Below are 22,223 nucleotides of genomic sequence, written 5' to 3'. Positions count from 1 at the left end.
CGACTCTCGAATCCCAAATACCTTATGCAGGAGAGTCGACTCTCGAATCCCAAATACCTTATGCAGGAGAGTCAACTCTCAAATCCCAAATACCTTATACAGGAGAGTCGACTCTTGAATCATAAACACTTTTAGAGGAGAGTCGACTCTGGAATCCCAAATACCTTATACAGGAGAGTCAACTCTCAAATCCCAAATACCATATACAGGAGAGTCGACTCTCGAATCCCAAATACCTTATGCAGGAGAGTCGACTCTCGAATCCCAAATACCTTATACAGGAGAGTCGACTCTTGAATCCTAAACACCTTTAGAGGAGAGTTGACTCTTGAATTCCAAATACCTTATACACAAGAGTTGACTCTCGAATCCCAAATACCTTATGCAGGAGAGTCGACTCTCGAATCCCAAATACCTTATGCAGGAGAGTCAACTCTCAAATCCCAAATACCTTATACAGGAGAGTCGACTCTTGAATCATAAACACTTTTAGAGGAGAGTCGACTCTGGAATCCCAAATACCTTATACAGGAGAGTCAACTCTCAAATCCCAAATACCATATACAGGAGAATCGACTATTGAATCATAAACACTTTTAGAGGAGAGTCGACTCTGGAATCCCAAATACCTTATACAGGAGAGTCGACTCTCGAATCCCAAATACCTTATACAGGAGAGTCGACTCTCGAATCCCAAATACCTTATGCAGGAGAGTCAACTCTCAAATCCCAAATACCTTATACAGGAGAGTCGACTCTTGAATCATAAACACTTTTAGAGGAGAGTCGACTCTGGAATCCCAAATACCTTATACAGGAGAGTCGACTCTCGAATCCCAAATACCTTATACAGGAGAGTCGACTCTTTAATCCCAAATACCTTATACAGGAGAGTCGACTCTCGAATCCCAAATACCTTATACAGGAGAGTCGACTCTTGAATCATAAACACTTTTAGAGGAGAGTCGACTCTGGAATCCCAAATACCTTATACAGGAGAGTCGACTCTCGAATCCCAAATACCTTATACAGGAGAGTCGACTCTTTAATCCCAAATACCTTATACAGGAGAGTCGACTCTCGTATCCCAAATACCTTATACAGGAGAGTCGACTCTTGAATCCTAAATATCTTAAATAAGAGAGTCGAGTCTTTTTTTTTTTCTAAATTGACTCGCAGGCACTTCTGCGATGCAATATAAAACCGATTTTATCTACCTTTGGACCCAGACTTCGGATTCAGAGAGAGAGAGAGAGAGAGAGAGAGAGAGAGAATCACCTGCCATTCTGTTCACACGGAGAGAGAGAGAGAGAGAGAGAGATCTGAGTCAGGCGACGCAGAGAGAAGTTCCTGATGTTCCTCCTCCTCAGGTCTGTGCGGGTTTGAAGCCATGCTGGTGTGGAGAAGAGATACCGGGTTATTGAAGAGGGACTGTAGGATTGAGGAGCAGAAATGGAGTCCTGCGATTTATCACAGGTAAGAACCGAGGGCTGTGTTCTCTCGGGATAGAGGTAGGGCTCACCTCACAGCGGCTGTGTGGGATAAAAACAAACCAGGTGTCTCATCTCAAAGAAACGGCTTTTAATCACAAACACGGAAGCATTTCACTTTAACCTGCAGCTATACTTTGCTGTCTTGTCATCCACACCACCAGCTTCAGAAAGTTCTGATGGACAGTAAGTGAGACTGGAGTGAAAACTGGGTTGCTGGTGCATTTACATCTTAGTTTAACTACATTGAAGAAATTTAGGAGGGGAGAGCGGGGACAGTTTGTATCCCTATAAATTAATTCATTCAACCAATCAGGTTTTAGATTATATCAGAAGTTAGATGTTGCCCAGTTCAATATTTTTATCAACCAAAATTTGTATTTTATACTTCGCCTTTACCTCCATTCTATGCTGGAGAATTGGGGATTTGTTAGGAATTAAAGTCCGTAGACTAGCGTTACCAAATATGGTATTATTTATTAAACTTAAATTATGGAGGAAAAAAAAATTTAAGGATTTTTTTTTCCAAATGGCTATAGGAAGAGTTGGGACAGTTCATCACGTTACAGGTTTATTCTTGTGGTTTACAAATATAAAACTGCCAATAACTGCTCGCTGCTGGCGATTTTGCCTCCTATAAACACTCCCTCACTGGTTTCTTGCATTTTCTTTTTTTTCAAAAAATAAAAATGTTCCTTGTGTCATGCTTCATTTGTTTTGATTCACTGAGAAAAGCAATCTTTTTAGATGGCAAGAATCGTGTTTGTGCTATAACGAACATTGTTTACTCGTATCTGTGTCAGTACTTCGTATGCCTTACTGTATGTAGCCGAGTTACATTTACACTTTGTAAAATTGAAGTATGTTGATTCATGTATTTTGTTACGAGTAAAAGTTACACAGTTTGATTGATTGAAATCTTTATTGTCATTAATAAAGTACAAAGTTAATAGACAACACTGTAAAAAATGATTTGTTGTTTTAACTTAAAAAAGTTAGTGCAAGGGACGCCTTAATATTTAGAGTTCACTGAAATTAATATAGTAAGTTCACAACAATTTAACTTACTATGTGAATTTCAATGAACTCAAAATTTTAAGGCAGCCCTTGCACTAATGTTTTTAAGTTAAAACAACAAATCATTTTTTTTTTACAGTGAAAAAATACAATTTGTTATGAATTGTTAAAATGAATTAGAGTTGAATCGAAGTTTCAGGAACGTTTTTGCATTACATGTTTGATATTAGTATAAACAGATAAATGTATAAATCTTATGAAGAATAATATCCATTGATTTCAAGTTTTAACTCAAGTTCCTCATTTTAAAATATTTTGTCTCTTGTTCTGATGGTTAAAGTTGATGAAAAAAATATAAAATAAAAAATATAAAATTACAGTGGTGCTTGAAAGTTTGTGAGCCCTTTAGAATTTTCTATATTTCTGCATGAATATGACCTAAAACATCATCAGATTTTCACACAAGTCCTAAAAGTAGATAAAGAGAACCCAGTTAAACAAATGAGACAAAAATATTATACTTGGTCATTTATTTACTGAGGAAAATGATCCAATATTACATATCTGTGAGTGGCGAAAGGGTGTGAACCTTTGCTTTCAGTATCTGGTGTGACCCCCTTGTGCAGCAATAACTGCAACTAAACGTTTCCGGTAACCATTGATCAGTCCTGCACACCGGCTTGGAGGAATTTTAGCCCATTCCTCCATACAGAACAGCTTCAACTCTGGGATGTCGGTGGGTTTCCTCACATGAACTGCTCGCTTCAGGTCCTTCCACAACATTTCGATTGGATTAAGGTCAGGACTTTGACTTGGCCATTCCAAAACATTAACTTTATTCTTCTTTAACCATTCTTTGGTAGAACGACTTGTGTGCTTAGGGTCGTTGTCTTGCTGCATGACCCACCTTCTCCTGAGATTCAGTTCATGGACAGATGTCCTGACATTTTTCTTTAGAATTCGCTGGTATAATTCAGAATTCATTGTTCCATCAATGATGGCAAGCCGTCCTGGCCCAGATGCAGCAAAACAGGCCCAAACCATGATACTACCACCACCATGTTTCACAGATGGGATAAGGTTCTTATGCTGGAATGCAGTGTTTTCCTTTCTCCAAACATAACGCTTCTCATTTAAACCAAAAAGTTCTATTTTGGTCTCATCCGTCCACAAAACATTTTTGCAATAGCCTTCTGGCTTGTCCATGTGATCTTTAGCAAACTGCAGACAAGCAGCAATGTTCTTTTTGGAGAGCAGTGGCTTTCTCCATGCAACACTGCCATGCACACCATTGTTGTTCAGTGTTCTCCTGATGGTGGACTCATGAACATTAACATTAGCCAATGTGAGAGAGGCCTTCAGTTGCTTAGAAGTTACCCTGGGGTCCTTTGTGACCTCGCCGACTATTACACGCCTTGCTCTTGGAGTGATCTTTGTTGGTCGACCACTCCTGGGGAGGGTAACAATGGTCTTGAATTTCCTCCATTTGTACACAATCTGTCTGACTGTGGATTGGTGGAGTCCAGGCTCTTTAGAGATGGTTTTGTAACCTTTTCCAGCCTGATGAGCATCAACAACGCTTTTTCTGAGGTCCTCAGAAATCTCCTTTGTCCGTGCCATGATACACTTCCACAAACATGTGTTGTGAAGATCAGACTTTGATAGATCCCTGTTCTTTAAATTAAACAGGGTGCCCACTCACACCTGACTCTAATTTCACCTTCAAATTAACTGCTAATCCTAGAGGTTTACATACTTTTGCCACTCACAGATATATAATATTGGATCATTTTCCTCAATAAATAAATGACCAAATATAATATTTTTGTCTCATTTGTTTAACTGGGTTCTCTTTATCTACTTTTAGGACTTGTGTGAAAATCTGATGATGTTTTAGGTCATATTTATGCAGAAATATAGAAAATTCTAAAGGGTTCACAAACTTTCAAGCACCACTGTAAATATAAACCATGGCCTAATGGTTAGAGAAGCAGCTTTGGGACCAAAAGGTTGCCAGTTCGGTTCCCTTGACCAGCAGGAATGGCTGAAGAGCCCTTGAGCAAGGCACCTAACCCCCAACTGCTCCCCAGGCTGCCCTGGGCACGTTGTATGTCGCTCTGGATAAAAGCGTCTGCTAAACGCCTGTAATGTAATGTAATTTCAGTTTCATGAGATCTCTTTATTTTCTTTGCTGTGGTTCTAATCTTGAAGCCGCTCTTTTTAAGCCTCGGCCCCTGCAGAATTCTCAAGATAGTCTCCACCTTCACAACAACTGAATATTCAAGAATTTACTCCATATATGATAACTTGACCCATGATTGACTTATAAAACTTGAAAATAGGTCAAACTGGTGTGAAATCATCAGAAAGGCTTTACATTTTCATTAATTTTATATTTTTCACATATTACCCATCTAAATCATGAGATCAAGAATAATGTTTTATTTACCCTGGGATGCAAAATGTTGCATTCTGGCTCACTCAGAATGCACTATTTTACATCTATATTTTAAGAATTTTCTGGAGGAGGACCCACGGACCTCCCGCCTTTTTCGCATCATGATGGCGGCACTTTGCTTACGCTTTGCGTCTCTACACTTATCCAAATGCCTCCTACTCCAAAAGTTATTGACAGGGCTGATAAAATTGTTTAATTTTTTTTATGTGGGCGTGTCCCTGCATGAGGATTAAACTTATTTCATTCCTTCTTTAGAATGGAACTGTTTTGTCTCGTCGGGTTTTGGGTAAACGGATATTTTTCTATGGCTGTACCAGTACTGTGTGTTCATACAGTTCATATGGTACAGGTTTTTAAAACAGGGTGCCCACTCACACCTGACTCTAATTTCACCTTCAAATTAACTGCTAATCCTAGAGGTTTACATACTTTTGCCACTCACAGATATATAATATTGGATCATTTTCCTCAATAAATAAATGACCAAATATGATATTTTTGTCTCATTTGTTTAACTGGGTTATATACAGCTAGGTATTTTATTTTTGTCCCATGTCTCCCCACTATGTCCCAAGTCTCCCAGCATAATGTCCCATGTCTCCCTTCAATGTCTCATGTCTCCCTGCAAAAAAAAAATAATAATGCCAGACAAAGTGAAGCCTGAAGGCCAGTATATGTGACAAGCTGAGAAACTAATGTTGTAGTAAGAGGATATAGTAAATACTCTTGAATAATGCAATATGACCTGCACAGAATTTCACACAATCTACAAAAGCTGAAAACTTGTCCCAGGTCTCCCCGCTCTCCCCTATATTTTCATGTTGTTGAAGCAGGAAACAGTGCTGATAGTTCAAAATAAGCCATAGGAAAAAAACATTCCCCTTTTGACCAACATTAATCATAAAATTCATGAGATAAAGTCTATTGATTTTCATTCACAACAGTATGGGAACAGATTGTACTTACCTACTTCAGAAACAACATAAATCATACTACAGGATTATGGGGGATGGGGGGTTCATAAACTCTAGAGTTGCACAATATATCATTTTGTCAATTGGAATTGCATTTAGCATAAGTTTCCTTCAGGTTTTTGATAAGTTACAGATTCACCCAGTGATCACTAACTTGTACGTCCTTTTTACGCACTAAAAGTTTTCATTGATCATGTTTGGTTCATCCTGAACCAGCTCCGAAATGTCCACTTTTCAGGCTCAATTAAAGGAGAACTGAAAGCAATTTTTTTTTATTATCAAAATTCTATTTATCTCATTTTATTAAAGGTCCCATGGCATGAAATTTTCACTTTCTGTGGTTTTTTTAACGTTAAAATGAGTTCCTCTGACCTTCTTAAGTCACCCCAGTGGCTAGAAATTTCATAACCAAACTATGCCCAACATTTGAGAATGGCGCGTCAAAACGGCGCGTTGATAAGCTCTTCCCTTTACTACGTCAGCAAGGGAGATGATCCCCACGCCCCCCCTCTGGATTCCCACCCACTGTATGGATTGCCCCGCCCAGTTGTAGTGAGGAGACCATAGAGGACACAACAACATGGCATCACCTAAGCGAGCGAAACATGGAAATTGCGCTGTACGTGGATGTAACAACACAGAAAAGAGTCTGTTTTTACTGCCGACGGGAGAGCCCCTGAAGACGCAGTGGCTTAATTTTATTTACTCCAATAATACGCCGTCGAGTCTACCTAAGACGGTGTATGTTTGTCGGAAGCATTTTCCTGATGAATGTTTCCACAACTTGGGACAGTACAGGGCAGGTTTTGCACATCAACTGCCACTGAAGCCTGGGTCCGTACCAAGCATCCCTGCCGCATCAGCAACAAACACCGAACAAGTAAGTGTATAACTGGTCGTTTTGCCGTGTTTTAAAATCGGTGCATTAGCCTAGCAATGGCTACATTAGCTGTGCAGCTAACTGCTTCCTGCAGTTAGCCAGGTAATCTGCGCTACAAAACTAAAGAGCATGCAGCATGCTCTGTTAAACTGAGTTTAGTCTGGAAATTGACTGTAACTTATGAGCTTATGTTTGACTATTGCTCCGCAATGCATGTCTTCTGTTGGATAAGCACTATGTTGCTGTAGTTGCTGCTTCTATCCTCTTTGGTTATGGAGTGCGTGTTCAAGCCTAGGGTATTATACGTTCGTAAACTACCACTCCGAACACTCTCACTCTCTGTTCTCTGTGTCACGTTGAGTTTACGAAAGGAGTCCGAGGAAGAACGGGGTTTTGTCTTAGCAGCGTGGCTACAGGCGCTGATAGCAGCGAGTATGTGTGTGCGCAGCTTGGTCAAGCCCCTCCCCCTCCCCCCATGGCCTACCCCCACCCTCTACCCTTCCCCGCCTCCTGCTTCTCATTAGCAAAACGACGCACTGGGAAAAGCGCTGAAATGGGGCTTTCTCCCAGGAGGCTATATTTACATGCCAAGGGTTCATTTCGAGAAAGGCTGCGGATATAACATCCGGAAGCCTCCACGAGCCCGTTTAAAGCATCAACAAACCACCATGCCATGGGACCTTTAAATATTGGAATGCATTTTTGATCGCTATTTTGTCGCTGCTATAGCAAGTTATGAGTGTTTTGAAATACGCTACGTAATATATCAGTCCATATGTCAAAGCAATGGCCGTAAACGAGATTCGTTGAGACCTGTGCGAGACATCGTAGGACGGAAGTAAAACGTACAATGGAAATCAAAGTGACCGACATCTGCCAACGTTGTCAAAAGACGCGCACGCCCTCCTTCGAATGCTGATGTAATCAAGCCGGAAGTTTTGTTTGTTTTGATAAGCAATCAGGAAAATTTGAAAAAGTATGCAGTAATCATCATTTAATCTCGTTTTTGTGCAATACTTCGTTTGGAAAACAGTTTTCAAAATGGCGGCACCGACACCTGGCTGACACTTCACGTTTCGAAGTCTCGCACAAGTCTCATGACGATGGCGCGGATAAGCGACCCCTGCCGTGGACCAAACGAACTAAATTCAACACGGCTAAAAACCGAATAGGCCGATAAGTATAATATTTAATTGCAGTTAGTTGCCAATACGAGTCACGATATAAGGTTACTAAAACCGAAAACGTAATTGAATAACATGTTAATTAAGAAATAAAGCAAGTTCAAAAATGACTTTGGTTCTCAAGTCTGACGGCTTTTATAAAATCACAGTAGTCATCAAAAAGACGTATTAAAAACATTCACAATACCTGAACATCTAGATGTTCTCATAATATCGGCAAAGACTTCTTTTTTAACATCTTATAAACGTTTCTGTGACTACTGGATACATCTTTAATCCTTTCACCCTTTCTTGAATATTCACTGGCGTCTTTTAAATATATTCCAAAGTATTCTGTACGAAACATTATCTTTCATTGTCTCCAGGGTGGTACGCTTATTTTTTGCACCATTAATATGTACCTTTCACCAGGCAATGTGGATATAGTGTGATTTTAAGGGAAGATATCTTTATAGTGCCACTTTCATGGGAAAACCTACACACTAAAGGTACAAAAGGTGTACACTTGAGGGTGCCGCGTCAGCGAAGAGGGATGGTACACCAGTTTAACACCTGAGAGAGCTGCTGAGATTCCAGAAAGTTCTGTGGGGGGGTAGCGACTGAGAAGCTTCAAGAGAGGGAGCGGATGCAGTTGTCGATGCCTGGCCTCATAATGATCACCCCAATGGAGGTCAGAATGGAACAAGGTGTCCGGTGGGAAGCTGGAACCCCGTCGTCCTCCGATTCAGGTTATGATTCCTGGGTTTTCGACACACGGCCTGGAGGATAGTCAGAGGTTTGCGCTGCGTTTGAGGGAATGGAGATTAGGGGGAAAGGTGAAGCCATTTTCTTTTGGTCAGCAGCGTAGAGCTGGACGGATGTGCATGCTAATTGGTGATTTAATTAGTTCTCAAATATTGCAGGTGCGCTGAGGAACAGTAGGTTGGACACTGAAAAACTCCTGAATTTACACGAAAGACAAAATGAAATGAAATGGCATTGAAGCTGCAATGCTAAATAAATAAAACCGCTCTTAACTCCTACACCTGTTCACTGTGTATTTTATAGGTCGCGGTATCAAAAATATTTATGTCAAGATGTTCTTTGTCAGAAGAACAGACCCTGAGCACTGAAGTGAGATGGAGCTATCCATCGTCGTTGTGATGGACCAATAATAGTGTGAACGTTTGGTTTGAGGAAAAGAGACAGGTGGTGACAAAAGCAGATGCTGAAGTGAGACAGTGCTAAACAATAGCAACCACTGGTTCGACCGCAGGGTAATAAAGGTCGACTTTGCCGAAAGGAGAACAGCAAGAGAGAGAAAAGAGGAAAAAGGAGGAGAACCGCTTTTGATTTTCCATCACATTAATCTGGCCAGCCAGCAACACGCCAATAGTTCGACTGAGAGGGAGTTAGTGAGGCAGACATAAGAGGGCCTGGAAAAGAGGAATGAAGACAGATTAAGGCAGGAGCTCAGGAACTCAGGAAATACATATTAAGTTTAGTTGTGCATAGTGAAGGGTTTAGTCGCTCCGCCTTGTGCCTGGCAGTAACCAGAGCTGTGCGTGCAGGCTGATAAACGTGTTGGATTATAGAGCACAGGGTGTGCGTTAGGAGGCATGGATTTGTCAGAGATGGACTTTTCTTTACCTCAAGAGTGATTATGATTACCATATACTTAGCTTCCGGGTACATCATTCCCCTTTTTATTTTAAATAGGAAATGCTGCATACAGGTATGAGAAGCCAAAGGTTTTATTTCTTCATGTCAAAGTTACTCAGATAAAAAGATAAAATCACGACAAGCTGATTTCGCAAAACAAAGTGCCGCATTGCAAAAGCACAATATAACTCTCCTGGTAAAAGTAGCCATCACTCATGGCTAAACATATCACGAAAAATAAAGATGCTTACCAGAATTATCGGCCAGTGATTTGCTGATTTTATCGCACAATGTGCTAGAAAAATGTATACTTGTTTTTTTAAGTTAATACTGTATTATTCACTTTACTAGCTTACTTGCTCACCATACTTTATTTAAATAATATTGGCTGGCGTTATCAGATATATCCCATTCAGCTAGCATGATATTGAACAAGTTGAAGACGAGCAGCTGAACGGAATATGTCTGATCTATCACAAAAAAAGCCGGTCAATATTATTATTATTATTATTATACATACACATTCTCTTTTCCAGTTTTTCGATGTCCGTTGGTATGTTTTTTTCTCTTGTAAATATGCATGAAGAATATCTAATGAAGGTTTGGTAGCCTTTCGGTTGTTCAATGCGTCTTTCTCTTTCCCTGCGAACAAAGAAATGCTTGTGCGCATGCGCAGCAGAAAACTTTCTCATTGGATATTCGTACCAGCGCCAACGTGTGACGTCATGTTGTCTTGGCAACCATGCAATATCGTAAACCATATTCAACGCTCATTCTCCATTGGGTAGAGTGATGTAATACACGTAGGATACGCGATATGCTAACAATATTCAGTGCTATCAAGCAAATGAACGAAACCCGCTAAAAGGGAATAAAACACATGTTCTTACTCCATCGAAAAAGTGTCCTGTATGTATAATAATACTGTGTATTAGCTGTGAGTTAGGCAGGTAAGATTCTGGTTTGCGTATTGTATTTATTACATTGTAATACAATGAGCATTATTATTATTACTATTAATAATAATCATTGCACACAACAGGATGCAAAACTCAGTAACCTGTTAATCTGACAGCTTCGACCTTAAAATATCAATGTCTCGCCGCCTTTTTTTTTTTTTTCCCCTTCTTCAGGACAGTGAGAAGCTAACCTCAGCCAAGCCTAGACAAAGACACATAGTCTCACTTCACGGTCTGTGTCTTGCATCCAGCCTGGGGAGAAACAAGGCATCGGCTGTTGCACGCTGACCAAAATCAAGAAAAAAGTGTGCTTTGTGAATGCTTCCTATTCAGACACATCTCCTGTAGCCCTACACAGCCTGACACCAAAGAATACTGCTTCGCTTGGGATCAGACTGTGAACCCAGAGGGCCTTGATGCTTGGCGTGAATCAATCCGGAAGGGTGGAGCTGTGTTTGCTTTTTCCACAGCTTTATGTTAACGCTTCAGGAAACCACGATGATATTTAATCAAGGTGGAACACACAGGTAAAGCCTTACAGAAAAGTCACACGAATTGCATGTACACAGCAAATTCCCCAGTGCTGAATTAACACTTTCAGAGTTCATTTGTGTCCAATTGGACATACGCTACCGTTCAAAAGTTTGGGGTCACTTTGAAATGTCCTTATTTTTGAAAGAAAAGCACTGTTCTTTTCAATGAAGATCACTTTAAACTAATCAGAAATACCATACATGTCAACCTATACGGAATGTCCGTATTTTATACGGATTTGATTCAATAAACGTAGTATACGGGCGTATAAATAGTTACACGGATTCTTTAAAAAAAACTTCAATATTTATTTAGAGCTATAATCAATTCCCACGATGATAAGAGTGCATAACATTTACAAACGTACCGTAGCCTACACCACAGACAGCCAGTAAAGAGTCTTATGAAATCGCGCGTTATCTTGTGGTAGCGAGACTTCGTTCCACTTTTGATCATGCGCACACCGCATTGCGAGAATCCCGCCAACCGTGAAGTCATAGACATATAAACATAGACGCCGCCTTCTGCGTAGAATCATACGTCATCCTCGCCGCCATATTGGATGTGGCAAAGTGGAGATTCTTCAGCCGTCTCTGGCCGAGAATAAAGATGCCTCATTCATGTGCTGCGTTTAACTGTACCAACAGGTTTACCGTCCAAACGAGATCACATGGGATTACCTTTCACAGGTGAGACTGGAAAAATACTTTTCATTGTATTTGGTCATTATAACGTAATTTTACGAACAGATTTTCCTGACTTTGTGGCTAATATGAAGTCTCGCGCATAATAGCCGCTCGGTGAAACCTGTCTCCAAACAACGAAGTATTTCCTTCGTAACTACGCTGATAACACTTTGTGTTTTTGTCAAATATTGGAGCTTTGTATTCATTCTGAAGGTTTATTGTTATTAATATTGAATAAAAAGTAACTGGGATATATCATTGTTAATTATCATTCAAATTTTAGGTAAATTATTTTAATTTGCATCTTATACGGATTTTGGAGGTTGGTTATACAGGTTTGATTGACCATTGACCAAGAGTCATTGGTAAATGACTATTCTAGCTGCAAATGTCTGGTTTTTGGTGCAATATCTCCATAGGTGTATAGAGGCCCATTTCCAGCAACTCTCACTCCAGTGTTCTAATGGTACAATGTGTTTGCTCATTGCCTCAGAAGGCTAATGGATGATTAGAAAACCCTTGTACAATCATGTTAGCACAGCTGAAAACAGTTTAGCTCTTTAGAGAAGCTATAAAACTGACCTTCCTTTGAGCAGATTGAGTTTCTGGAGCATCACATTTGTGGGGTCGATTAAATGCTCAAAATGGCCAGAAAAATGTCTTGACTATATTTTCTATTCATTTTACAACTTCTCATCTCATCTCATCTCATCTCATTATCTCTAGCCGCTTTATCCTGTTCTACAGGGTCGCAGGCAAGCTGGAGCCTATCCCAGCTGACTACGGGTGAAAGGCGGGGTACACCCTGGACAAGTCGCCAGGTCATCACAGGCCTGACACATAGACACAGACAACCATTCACACTCACATTCACACCTACGGTCAATTTAGAGTCACCAGTTAACCTAACCTGCATGTCTTTGGACTGTGGGGGAAACCGGAGCACCCGGAGGAAACCCACGCGGACACGAGGAGAACATGCAAACTCCGCACAGAAAGGCCCTCGCCGGCCACGGGGCTCGAACCCGGACCTTCTTGCTGTGAGGCGACAGCGCTAACCACTACACCACCGTGCCGCCCACATTTTACAACTTATGGTGGTAAATAAAAGTGTGACTTTTCATGGAAAACACAAAATTGTCTGGGTGACCCCAAACTTTTGAACGGTAGTGTAAACACAGTAGGGTGTTAAATCGATACTCTGGGTGTTAATTCAACACTGGGGATTTTACTGTGTAAGAACATGATTCACATATGAATTTTAATGACACGAGTTTCAGGCTCTTTTCATATTACTCACACAATCTGTGGAACTTATATTATCATATGGCGTTTTTCCATAAGGGAGCAACAAACCTTGTGCCCATATCTTGTGCCAACACAGCCAAGTTTTTTAGTGTCATAACAGACCTTTAGCGAACTTTACAGCTGGACATTCTCTGCTCTGTTCCCTTATCAGTGTCCGCCCATTTGATTTGTCGTTATCGTGACTTTCTGTAAATTATTGGCCTGGAGAGATACACAATCTTGTCAACAGTCTTATCTTGATCAGAGGAATTTCTCTAGCTGCTTTTACAGTTAAGGCTCAATTGCAATGCACTGATATCAGTCATTACAGAGATTTGGACTGCCACTTAGTCTGTCATTCCGTACAGGGAAGTCATTATACACTTTTCACATGGGAAGCAACAACCACGATTATTCAGTTTAATTTAATTCCATAGGAAGTGGGCAGGCAGGGTGGGCGAGGCAGGTGTGTTGGGTGGTAGTAAGGCAGGTGGGCGGGTGCAATCTCGAAAGACTTGCTGCTTGTGTTTGCGAATCGAGAATGCACCCATCCGTGTCCAAGATAAAATGTATTTAAGTTTTGAGGTGGAGATGTGGGTTTCTTTTTTTTTTAAAGGAATTAACCAATCAACATACAACATCTTGTTTCACCAATGACACTTCGAGGTGAAAAGATGAAAGAAAATGTAATTTTGGACGTGATGGTCTACCTGGAGCTGTATAATATACATATTAAAATTTATCGAGACGTCCAAGGGGACTTCAGAACGTTCTCAGCCTCACCCAGAAGCCATCAGAGGAGAAAGATTGTTCTTGCATTATTTTTCAACATAACATTTTCCTTTAACTTCAATGCACTTGGTCCACCGATGTTCAAGCTTCGCTATGCCTTCGCGGAAGAAGGTCACATCTTGAGTCTCCAGATCTTCTTCAATAGCATGGATAAGTTCATCATCACTCTGAAAATAGAGACCATGCAAGTAGGATTTCAGTTTGGGAAACAGATAGAAGTTGGACGGTGCCAGGTCGTGTGGGTAAGGTGCATGGGGCAACCGTTCAAAGGCACAATTTGGCTGCTTCTGCCACTGCCATCTGTGTTGATGGATGGGCGCATTGTCCTGAAGCAACTTCACACCAGCGTGAAGCGTTCCTCTACTTACTTCTTTGATTACTTGTTTCATTTGAGTTTTTGTAGACAGTGATAAAAGGCTTTATAGTGGATGGTTATGCCTCAAAATGTGAGTTACACCCTTTGTTTCCGGGTGAGGCCGAGAACTTTTTGAAGTACCCTCGTAAATGAGAAGGTGAGTGCTTGGGAGGCGATTGGGGCGAGGCTCGGAGTAATTATTTGTTGGCATGTTTATGGAATGAATATAGGGGAGAGCAGGGAAACTTGGGACAGTTTGTATTCCTTATAAATTAGTTTCAACCAATCAGGATTTAGATCACATCAGAAGTTAGATGTTGCCCCTGAGAGTAACCGACTTCCTACGCTCTCCCCTACACGCATGCTTTGACAGACAAAATTTTCTTTTAAAAACATAAGAAAACACACAAATTATATCCTATCATTCGCCATGAATGTTTTACATTTAATTTACATATTTTTAAATGATACAACTGTAACGATATAAAATTACAGATAAACGTATCAGACGTGGTTTGATTATTTTGCTGTTCCCATGGTTACCACGCCACACAACATATTGCTTCCGTGATTACGGACAGTCTGTTTGTCTTTCACATAAGAGGTGGGGCGGAAGGGTGGAGGAATTGCTTCCCGTCTGAAATCGCCCTTATGAATCTGACAGTTATGTACAGTGCCTTTTATAAATTTTCACCCCTCTTGACCTTTTTGTAGTGTTATTTTTGCATATTGAAATTGACTTAAATTGGATTTTTACAGTTTGATTTGCACAAAATGTCAAGCTTTTGACAACGCAAAATATATAACATTTTTTAGTGTTACATGAAGGTTAATAAAAATGCAGACATTTTTTTCGTTTGCAAAAGTATATACCTCCTGGGTCAATACTTTGGTAGAACCACCTCCCACTACAGTCACAATTCCAAGTCTCAGGATATCCCTCTATCAGCTTTGCACATCAGGATCCTGATATTTTTGCCTATTCTTCTTTGAAATTGCTTCAACTCTTGTCAGATTAAATGGAAAGCACTGGGGATATGACTGTCAAGTTTTGACACTGATTGCCTGTATTTGGCTCTATCCATCTTGCTCCAGCTTTCTCTCAACCCTGACCACTGTCTCAGTCTTTGATGATGATAAATAATCCCCACAACAAGAAGCTACCACCACCATGCTTTACTGTCAGGATACTGTTCTCAGGATGATGAGCAGTGCTGGGTATTTTTTTTCAGCAATCGTAGCACTTAGGGCCAGAAAGTTTAATTTTGGTCCCATCAGACCAGAGAACCTTTATCTCACATTGTGTCTCCAACTAGGATTTAAGAGTGCATTTATTAAATATGAGGGTACTTCAAAAAGTTCTCGGCCTCACCCAGAAACAAGGGGTGTAACTCCCAGTTTGGGACATAACTGTATACTATAAAGCCTTATATCACTGTCCACAAAAACTCAAACGAAAGAAGCAATCAAATAAAAAAGGAGAGGAACACTTCAAACTTGTGTGCTGTTGCTCCAGGACAATGCGCCCATCCATACAGCACAGGTGGCAGTGGCAGAAGCAGCCAGTGTGGCTTTGAACTGTTGTCCCGTGCACCTTACCCACCCGACCTGACACCGTCCAACTTCTATGTGTTTTCCAAACTGAAATCCCACTTGCGTGGTCGCCATTTTCAGAGTGATGATGAACTCATCCATGCTGTTCAGGAGTATATGGAGCCTGACCTTCTTCCGCGAAGGGATAGCGAAGCTTGAACATCAGTGGACCAAGTGCATTGAAGTTAAAGGAGACTATGTTGAAAAATAATGCAAGAACCACCTTTTGTCCTGTGATGCCTTCTGGGTGAGGCTGAGAACTTTTTGAAGTACCCTCATAATGGCTTTCTTTCTTGACACTTTTACATCAAATCCAGCTTTGTCGCGTGTCTAGACTATGGTTGTTCTGTGAACAGCTTCTGTCAGGTTGGCTGTGGATTTCTCCAGCTCCTCCTTCTTGGTTGCTTCTCTGACGAATGTCCTCCTTATCTGGCCACTGACTTTTGGTTGGGTTGGATGGCCTCCTCTGTTCCGCAGAGTCATGGAATTTTCAATGTTCATGATATTTTTCATAACCAAATCATCTTCAGAACTTCGTCCCAGAGCATTTTCTTAGCTCCTTGATCTTCTTGATGCTGCTTGTAGATGTTCTCGAACAAACTCTGGGCCTGTCCAGGAACTGGCGCATCTCTATAGCGATCACATGGCAGTTTAATTGAACACAGGTCAACTCCATTCACGTAACTGTGTGACTTCTGGTGGCAACTGATTGTAGGAAAACTAATTTCAGGATTTCACAGCACACATTTCTATTTGTAAATCATTTTGCAAGCTATACTGATTTCCCCCACTTCAAGATGGACTAATTTGTATAGATTCATGGCATATAACCCCAGTGATATCAATTTCAGTCCCAGTTCAATGGTGGTAAATACTCTAAGGCACTCGAAGTGTACTTTTCCATCCTAGTCACGGGAACGCACCCACTTGCGTGGAACTCAGCATAGCAACACAACTGGTCTACTTTCATAATGAAAGTTCATCATCCATGACGTTACGTACAGTATATTTTCCAGGTGAATACATTTCCATGTTATTGTTATTTATTTTCAGAGCTTTGCTCATATACTTTCTTTAAATACAACAAGCTATTTCAAAGCATTGCACACTGGTGATAAGTCTATGGAGACTTAATTAACAGTACCACACATGCTCTCATTGAGCCACACAGCCATTTCAGGCACTCGCAGTGAAAAACACTTGGAGCAAACCGGAAAAAAAATAACCCACAAGGTGTTTATTGAGCAAGTCTAACAGCACTGGAGTATTTTCTCCCTTTCTCTGGTTTATAGATTGGCTGTGTGCCGTAGTGTCTTTATTTCTGAGAGTACAGGCGATATTCTGGCAGGAAGCTGACTGCTGACTGCTCCACTAAAGCTGCTGACAGGATTTTAATGAAAAGCTGTCAGTGCCACAACCTCGCTTTGAGGTTCACAGAGACCAAAGGGACATGCTGTTGATGGACAAATTAAAATAGCATGTGGGAATTTCTTCCCGGAATATATATACGCTTCCACTCATTTTCACTCGAATAATAAAACAGTAATAATAATAATAGGAATGGCAGTATGTTCCACAACATTAAAAAAACTATCCGAGAAACAATAATAGGTATGAATTCATTCTGTGTTAATACTCTTAATGAGCAAACTTGCTCGCAATATGTTGGTGCAGTGTCTTGCAAAAGTAATCATCCACCTTTGTGTTTGTCCTGTTTTGTCGCATTACAAGCTGGAATTAAAATGGATTTTTGGAGGATTAGCACCATTTGATTTACACAGCATGCGTACCACTTTAAAGGTGCAAATTGTTTTTTTTTTTTAATTGTGACACAAACAATAAGATGAAAAAACAGAAATCTGGAGTGTGCATAGGTATTCACACACCCCAAAAAAGTCAATACTTTGTAGAGCTACTTTTTGTTGCAATTACAGCTGCAAGTCTCTTGGGGTATGTCTCTATTAGCTTAGCACATCTAGCCACTGCGATTTTTGCCCATTCCTCAAGGCAAAACTGCTCCAACTCCTTCAAGTTAGATGGGTTGCGTTGGTGTACAGCAATCTTCAAGTTATGCCACGGATTCTCAACTGGACTGAGGTCTCGGCTTTGATTAGGCCATTCCAAGACATTTAAATATTTCCCTTAAAACCACTCTAGTGTAGCTTTAGTGGTGTGTTTAGGGTCATTGTCCTGCTGGAATGTGAACCTTCATCCCAGTCTCAAACCTCTGGCTGACTCAAACTGTTTTTCCTCCAGAATTGCCCTGTATTTAGTGCCATCCATCTTTCCTTCAGTCCTGACCAGCTTTCCTGTCCCTGCAAATGAAAAATATCCCCACAGCATGACGCTGCCACCACCATGCTTCACTGTAAGAATGGTGTTCTCAGGGTGTTGGGTTTGCGCCACACATGGCATTTCCCATGATGGCCAAAAAGATCAATTTTAGTCTCATCTGACCAGAGAATCTTCTTCCATGTGTTTGGGGAGTCTGCCACATGCTGTTGGGTAAACTCCAAACGTGTTTTGTTATTATTTTTTTTTCTTTCAGCAATGGCTTTTTTCTGGCCACACTTCCATAAAGCCCCACTCTGTGGAGCATACGGCTTAAAGCTGTCTTGTGGACAGATACTCCTGTCTCTGCTGTGGATCTTTGCAGCTCCTTCAGTGTCATCGTTGGTGTCTTTGTTGTATCTCTGATTAATGCCCTCCTTGCCTGGTCTGTGAGTTTTGCTGGGTGGTCTTCTCTTGTCAGGTTTGTAGTGGTGACATATTCTTTCCATTTTGCTATAATGGATTTAATGGCGCTCTGTGGGATATTCAAAGTTTGGGATATTTTTTATAACCCAACCCTGATCTATACTTCTCCACAACTTTGTCTCTGACCTGTTTGGAGGCTCCTTGGTTCTCATGTTGCTTGCTTAGTAGTGTTGCAGAGTCAGGGTCCTTCCAGAACAGGCTGATTTATACAGACATCATGTGACAGATCATGTGACACTTTGATTGCACACAAGTGGATCTTAATCAACTAATTATGTGACTTATGAAGTGAATTGGTTGCACCAGCTCTTATTTAGGGGTTTCATATGAAAGGGGGATGAATACCTATGCACACTCCAGATTTCTGTTTATTCATCTGAATTATTGTTGACGTCACAATAAAAAAAAAAAAATTAGTAGACATGTTGTGTAAATCAAATGGTGCTAACCCTCCAAAAATCCATTTTAATTCCAGCTTGTAATGCAACAAAACAAGACAAACACAAATGGGGATGAATACTTTTGCAAGACTGTATTTTGTAAGGTGCTTTTAAAAGTCTATATGTCTAGAAATGTGACAAACGGCACCTTTATGTGATGCAGAGGTTGAGCTTGGTGCTTAAGGCTGTGTGCCAACCTGTGCCCCAATTCACAGCCTTTAACCTTGCTTAGTGCTATGCATAGATTGGAACGTCTCATTTATATGCATCACAGTGCTGGCAAATAAATAAATCTAAACAAACTAACGTAATCTCTTCTTGCTCCATGGCAGGTTTTGCTCTCTGCCCCTTTGCTGACATTGGCGGCGTTCCAATTCACTCACTCCAAGCAACATGTCAGAGCTAGACGACTTTCCTCCTCCTCGAGGCCTCCACCAGGCTGATCCATCCCGTATTCAGCAGAACATCCTGGAGGAGCAGGTGGAGTTGTGGTGGTTCAGTGAGCCACGGAAGTCTCTGCTATGTTACATCGCCTCTGTGGCCTTGGTGGTGGGTTGTGGCGTGGGTGGCGTCGGCCTGCTGTCCAGCACCACCAGCCTGTCGAGTGAGTGGCGTCTGGGCGCGGGCACGGCACTGTGCATGCTGGCATTAGCTGTGGTGCTCAAGCAGCTGCTCAGCTCAGCCGTACAGGACATGAACTGTGTGCGCAGTCGGCGGCGTATAGACGTTCTGAAAAGCGGAGGATTGTCTGATGTGCTGGTTATGCTCCTCACTGGACTTTCCTTGCTCATCTGCGGAGCTGTGCTGCTCAACATGGCTCTGGGATACCACATGCCCAAACCGGGCCAGGCTCTCAATGATATGTTTATATCAGGAGTGGTGTTGTTGGCAGGCGGAGGGTTCACGGTGGTGGCTGTCACCATTTACTCAGTTGTGGTTTTCCTCTTGACGAGGAGGATACGACCCGAGCGGAGTTTGAGAGACAGAATGCTTGGAATTTTCACTGTATCAGGGCAGATGCGTGCCCGGCGGGAGACAACGTCCAGCCTGGCACAACTCATATGACTGTAGAACTGCACAGATCATATATTACTTGGACAAAAGTACAGAATCTATCAGAAACTGGGCTGTTAAATGTTTAAATCTTTATTCTCCTCAAAACCGACATTCCAGAAGAGGCGATCAATAAAGAAACACAGCCACTAGTGAACATTTTGCACAGATTGATTGATTGGATGAATGAATGAATGAATGAAACTACAGCAATGATGGTACGAAATGTATACTGTATTATCTCTCTGTTATCATGTATCCATGTACTGGTCTCACTGTGCTCTGAAAACATGGGCGAGACCATATTTATGGGCCTTACTCCCAAACCCAAAGCCTTTTATTGTTCTGCGCCATCAAGTTTTACACCAACCAATGAAATCATGAATTATTTTTGAGATAAAACACAATGGCTCATCACACACAGCCATCACCTTCCAAACATGTTAACGAGCCTCACCAAACATCAATTCACCGTCTGTGGGGAATTGACTGTATGTCCTTCACACGTTTATTTATGTGGGCGAAGAGGCGTGTCCCAAACGGAGAGCCATCTGGACCTTGCTTGTCAGAGCTGTTGAATGCGTGTTAGAATGTATCAGCCGTGTCAGGTTGCATGTTCATGATTTCATACCGTGACCTCTGTGTGGCTCAGCGAGAGCAGTACACACTGTCAATCAGATAAAACCTGCTCACCACCTGTAATGAAGAGACGTGAAGACACTGATTGTATTTGATCTGATTGTATTTGAAATTAGAGCTGTTAATTATTATCCTTTTGCACTTTTATTGACAAGTCGTTTGATATACCAGAAGCACGTTTATAACCCTAAAAGTCAAATTTTATTCTCTCTGTCTGTGGCATGTCACTACAATGACGTGGCCGCTCTGACTTCTGTGAGTTTCTAGGGACAATTGCAGTAGTGGTTTCCTGTTGCCTTCTACTGGATCAAACAACCATTCACAATTGAGAGTAGCCCATTAGCCTAACCTGCATGTCTTTGGACTGTGGGGGAAACCAGAGCACCCAGAGGAAACCCACGCAGGCACGGGGAGAACATGCAAACTCCGCACAGAAAGGCCCCCGTTAGCCACTGGGCTTGAACCCAGAACCTTCTTGCTGTGAGGTGACAGTGCTAACCACTACATCACCGTGCTGCCCAAAACGTTATTGCGGACAGTAAATCTTGATAAATCTGGAGGGCTGATTGAAAAGTGTGTGTGTGTGTGAGAGAGAGAGAGAGAGAGAGAGAGCAACAAATTGGTTTTGTATATGACGCTTCTCAAAGATTTGTATTTTAAAGCCCAAAATGTAATATTCTATTGCATTATAGACATTTTATTACAAAATCAGAATGTGATTACGTATGTCATATGGCTTAATTTAATTTAAAGCGATTGTGTATGAATTAAAATTGACCAAAACATTTTGTTTGGAAAAAACAAACAAACATATAAATTAGAGTTAAATATGAAGAATTCTCAATAATTACACATGTTCAATGTTAGTATCATTATTCGTGTAATGTACAGCGTTGAATGTTTACGGATTATTCAAATAAATTCATTTTATCGAATTTGTTGAAGCAATAGTTGATTATCATAAATGCACGCACCGGGATCTGCTTACAACTCCATGTTTAAAAAATGGGGGAATAAATGAATAATACATTTTAATGGAAGTAAAAAAAAGTTAAAATGGCATACACAACACATAAAATGTTAAAACAGCATTTATTTTAGATTGAATGCTTGTACATGATGATGTATGAAATGCTTATTTTATCAATTTTTATTTGAGTTATTACAACCCCAAATCAGAAAATGTTTGGACAAATACAAATAAAAAAAGAAAGCATTGATTTCCAAATTTACTTTGACTTGTATTTCATTGCAGACAGAATGAACCCAAAGTATTTCATGTTTTGTTGGTCAACTTCATTTCATTTGTTAAACGCAGGAATTCCTGCAACCCATTCCAAAAAAGTTGAGACGGGGGCAATTTGAGGGCTAGTAATAAGGTAAAACAATTAAATAATCATGTGATTTGAAACAGGTGATGTCAACAGGTGATTGCAGTCGTGATTTGGTACAAAATCAGTATCCGGAAAGGCAGACTCTTTGAG

At 40.9% G+C, this 22,223-nt stretch overlaps 1 protein-coding gene across 2 annotated transcripts; it reads left to right on the top strand.

Annotated features, from left to right (window-relative positions):
• The first annotated feature begins 1,186 nt into the window (after positions 1-1,186).
• LOC132884504 (transmembrane protein 125) lies at positions 1,187-21,396 on the top strand. 2 transcript variants are annotated; one of them, XM_060918355.1, is made up of 3 exons: positions 1,187-1,476; positions 10,778-11,130; positions 19,380-21,396. In XM_060918355.1, the coding sequence occupies exon 3, from the start codon at positions 19,441-19,443 to the stop codon at positions 20,110-20,112; it is 672 nt and encodes a 223-aa protein (XP_060774338.1). In that variant the 5' UTR covers positions 1,187-1,476; positions 10,778-11,130; positions 19,380-19,440; the 3' UTR covers positions 20,113-21,396. The 2 variants fall into 2 exon arrangements, with proteins under 2 accessions (XP_060774338.1, XP_060774339.1); XM_060918356.1 differs by lacking the exon at positions 10,778-11,130.
• The last annotated feature ends 827 nt before the right edge of the window (positions 21,397-22,223 follow it).

This window comes from Neoarius graeffei, chromosome 4, assembly GCF_027579695.1.
Source record: "Neoarius graeffei isolate fNeoGra1 chromosome 4, fNeoGra1.pri, whole genome shotgun sequence".
Taxonomy (NCBI): Eukaryota; Metazoa; Chordata; class Actinopteri; order Siluriformes; family Ariidae; genus Neoarius; species Neoarius graeffei.
The sequence above is the reverse complement of the archived record's forward strand: the minus strand, read 5'-3'. Positions and strand labels throughout refer to the sequence as shown.